The sequence below is a fragment of the Impatiens glandulifera genome, chromosome 6 (assembly GCF_907164915.1).
Source record: "Impatiens glandulifera chromosome 6, dImpGla2.1, whole genome shotgun sequence".
Classification (NCBI taxonomy): Eukaryota; Viridiplantae; Streptophyta; class Magnoliopsida; order Ericales; family Balsaminaceae; genus Impatiens; species Impatiens glandulifera.
In genome coordinates this window covers 51,450,250-51,454,759 of record NC_061867.1, presented here as the reverse complement: position 1 = coordinate 51,454,759, position 4,510 = coordinate 51,450,250, and the positions used below count along the sequence as shown (strand labels likewise).

At 25.7% G+C, this 4,510-nt stretch overlaps 1 protein-coding gene across 1 annotated transcript; it reads left to right on the top strand.

Annotated features, from left to right (window-relative positions):
* The first annotated feature begins 518 nt into the window (after positions 1 to 518).
* On the top strand, positions 519 to 1,481 carry LOC124942031 (zinc finger A20 and AN1 domain-containing stress-associated protein 5-like). Its single transcript, XM_047482436.1, has one exon. The coding sequence runs from the start codon at positions 650 to 652 to the stop codon at positions 1,151 to 1,153; it is 504 nt and encodes a 167-aa protein (XP_047338392.1). The 5' UTR covers positions 519 to 649; the 3' UTR covers positions 1,154 to 1,481.
* Positions 1,482 to 4,510: the final 3,029 nt, after the last annotated feature.

Below are 4,510 nucleotides of genomic sequence, written 5' to 3'. Positions count from 1 at the left end.
ATCTATATATTTAATATTATGAAAATTTTACAAAAATTAAAATTTTAATGGTGAAAATTTAATAATTTAATAATTTTTTTATAAGGATTCATGAACTCGTTTAAATTGTATAACATTATATAAAAAAAATTATATTAAAATTTCTGAATGACATAAATAATGTCAGAAAATATTTTATTATGTGATAATTATATATATATTTTAAAAAGATCTTTCAAATGACCTCTTCAAAAACTCATTATTCAAATATAATACATCTAATATAATATATTTGATGTTTCCATTTCGAGCATATCCAACTAGTGGTCGGTCCCATATTATTCTAAAACATTACAAATTTATTTAAAAATAAAAACAATTTATTAAAATATATATGAGTAATTATGTCGTAACGCTGATGATTATTTCCTAATTTCGAAATTAGTCCAATGGCATTTTCGTAATAAAACAAGTCTAGAAACGCCATTATACGCGTCCCCATGAGGTCCATATTCTTTACGCCATTGCCGACTTTTCTCTCTCTCCTTCTTTCTGTATATATAAAATCTCTCTCTCCTCTCTCTCTCCTCCTGTTCTTCTTTACGTATCTCCCAATCCAACCAAAACACGAATCAATCTCATCAATCGGAAGGTTTTTCCTCGCCGGAGCATGGCACAGAGAACGGAAAACGAAGAAACGGAGTTCAAGGTCGTTCTTGAGACAATTACCTTATGCGTCAACAACTGTGGCGTTACAGGTAATCCTGCAACCAACAATATGTGTCAAAAATGTTTCAACGCTACAACATCTGTAGCCGTATCAACCGGAGGATCCGTGACGGTTACGGTGAGTCCTAGATCTAGATCTGTTAGGTCATCGGAAAGGATAACGTCAGATCTGGAAGAAACTTGGCGGATTCCGACTGCTCATGCGAAACAAGCTGGAGATGTGGTTGATTTACCTGTTGCTGTTAAGAGAGAGGTGAATCGGTGCTCTGGATGTCGAAAGAAGGTAGGTTTGACTGGATTTCGTTGTCGATGTGGTGAGATGTTTTGTTCCGATCATCGGTATTCGGATAGACATGATTGTAGTTATGATTATAAGTCGGCCGGACGGGAGGCGATTTCACGGGATAATCCTGTTGTTAAAGCGGCGAAGATCGTCAGAATATGAACGTACGTACGTATGTGATTTGAATTGAATTTGCTTATTTTTATGTTGTAGTTGTAAGATTTGAAAAAGGAAGAAGAAGATTTGGATAGGTTTATTGAATCAAATCTATTTGAAGATGGAGATCTAAAAAGTAAGAAAGAGAGAGATTGAGAGTTAAGTTTGAATTTCTCTTTGGATCGATGTTCTTCATCAAAATCATGATCATGATTCATCATCATCATCGTCTTGTTTGTTTGGTTTGTTTGAATCGTAATTGCTTTAAATCTGTGGATGTTCTTAAGATCCAAATATTTATTGGTTAATTGATTTCGCTTTTTCATTCTGATGATGATGATCGTCGGTTTTGCTTTTCCGGCGAGGCGGTTTACGCCGGCACGGTGGTCCCTTCTTTGAGCTAATGATGAAACTTTTATTAAAAAAATAATTAAATAAATATTATGAAAAAATAATTAAAAATAATGCAATTTTGTATTTTTGTTATTTTAGTAAGTTATTTTATTTCTTGATTCACTTAAATTAAGAATAGTATTTATTTTAATTGAAAATGTTTATATTTGAAATGAAAATATGACAATTTTTATATATATTTTTTTGGTTTGTTTAAAATTGGGACAATTTATTTTACTTATTTAATTTTTTTTAGGATTTTTTAAGCGAAGATGTAATATTAATTACGTTGAATTGTGTTTACATTTAAATTAGAAATTTTGACACGAATTATTAAGTTTTAGTTTCGGACGACTCACATTTTATATAAAAAGAATTAATAATATGTCTAATTAAATTCAAATTTAGATTTAAGTATAGTTATTTTATTATGTTAAAATATTAATAGTGTCAATAAATTGTTTTCAAATAGTTGTAATTTTTTATTATTTAATCTTTAAGTTTCATTTTATTTTAGTGGTATGTAAAAAATATATATATAAACTTTTTATTAAAAAGATATATATATAAACTTTTTATTAAAAAAAATATATGTATTTTGAATAAGGAAGTCAAGATATTACTTTCATATTTAAATTCATACAAAAATATACACATTTTATTAAAAAAAAGGAAATTTTAGAGTGGAATTAGATATTAAATATATTTAAGTTTGAAAATTATACATTTTCAGATTAGAACAAGAAAGAAAACTATATTTAATTTGGGACAGCTTTTATTTGGGCATTATCGTCTTTTAGTAGGTTTATCAGATAGGTAGGTTCATTGTTGAAAGTGGGGTCCACCGTGCTCATTTTTCGCGATTAATTGACGAGATGAGATGACTACATAATTTCAAATCATTACGACTGACACATATAATAACTTGTTTAATCAAACAAAGAGTTTTAAAACAAATCACATGTGAAATTATTTATTTCTTTAGATAAAGCTCATTTTATATTTATTTATTTAATCAGAACTCAATTAGATAATAAAAAATTATCAACAAAATTTAAATATAAATTTATCAAAAGTTAATTAGTTATAACTAACAATTATTGACCCATTACTAGAATTTTCATAATTTTAATATGAATATTATTAATGATATTATTTATATATTGTTAATTACTTGTGTTATCTAGTCTTATTTATGATATTATGTTTTATTATTTATACACATAAATAACTATTTTTTATTTATATTTTTTAATCTATTTTAATAAATTCATCAAATCAATCTTTTAATTTTAATCAAATGGATAAAAGTGAAATTTTGAAAATAGTAAACTAATATTAATGATTTAATAATATCACTAAGCCTTTTGTGAAATATTACCTTAATTGTTTGAGTATCTAGGTAATTGTTGAAAAATTTGAATTACGACTAATATGACATGTCTATATAATTGGGTTATCATCTCAATTATTTTTTGGTGAACTATCTAGTTGGAGAGAAATCGTCGAACTTACGTAGTTATTCGATGCTTATAATTCATAATGCTATTATTATAATGTTTTCTGATATTCATTCTGAAAAGTTAGTAGAGTCTGCCGGAGAGTTAATCTATTTTCGAGTATTTACGAGCTCAATAATCTATTAAGTAACGTTTTTTATTTTTTTGTTTTTATTTATTTTCTCTACATGTATGTTTTAAGGCTGCAAATGAGTCAAGCTACTCGTGAGCTTGACTTGAGCTTGACTTTGACCGAGCTCGAGCCGGCTTGTTTAAAATTCAAGTCGAGCTCGAGCTCATATATTGTTTGCTCGATGGCTTGTCGAGCTTTTACGAGCCTAAGTATATAATATATAATTTTTTTTATGTAATATTAAAACTCAAATAATATATTTTTTCTCTCTCTTTCTCTTGAAAGCCATATGAATGCCCACAATCCATAAGTAAAACCCTAATTTCTAACATATCTACGACTCTTCATCTAACCTAATCTTCTTCATCTAATCGCCTCTTCTTTCATTCTCATCTAACCTAATCTTCTTTATCTAATGGCCTTTTCTTTCCCTCTTCTTTCATTCTCATCTATTCTTCCTTCATTTTCTCTTTCATTTCACCATTTCTTTAGCTCACTCTTCACCGTTCTTTCACTCTTAATCTTTTCTTCACCATTTCTTTAGCTCTTAATCTCTTATTATTTAGTTTTCACATATTTTTCACTCTTCATCTATTCATTTTCTTCTTTTTTCGTCTTCACATCGAATTTATTCAGAAGAGGAGGTAATTAAATTTATTTTTACTTTTATGATAACTATTATTTTTGTTTTTTATTTAATTTTGATTTTTTTACCTTAAGGAAATTCAGCAACAAAGAAAGGAAAAAACTATTTTATTGGTGAACTCAGTGGTAAAGTGGTAAGGTAAGTCTTGTTCATCTTTAATTTTCATGTATTAAAAGACATTTATGTTTATATATTCTTTTTCACTTAGACTTCGATTATTCTATGGTCGGATGAATATATAGAATAACATTGATTGGTTATAAAAAAAAGTTTGGTTATAAAAAAAAGACTGGAAATAATTTTTTTTTAATAAATTATATATAATAAAAGTATATTATATATAATATTGAAAGAGATAAAAAAAAGTTTAATATATTATATATAATAAAAATAATATTAATAATTAGTTTAGTATAAAAAGAAATAAAAATGGTTAATATTTTTCTATAATAAAAGTATATTATACTTTATATTGAAAAGAGATAAAAAAAAGTTAATATATTATATATAATAAAAATAAATATTATGAATATAATAATTAGTATATTATATTATATAATTATTTATTGATAAAAATAGTTAATATATTATATATAAAAAAATGTTTATTATATATAATATTGGAAGAGATAAAAAATGTTAATATATTTTATATAATAAAAGTATAATATATATAATATTTAAAGAGAAAA

Excerpts from the sequence above, each read along its gene's own strand:
- LOC124942031 (XM_047482436.1), top strand. The coding sequence starts at position 650 with ATGGCACAGAGAACGGAAAACGAAGAAACGGAGTTCAAGGTCGTTCTT.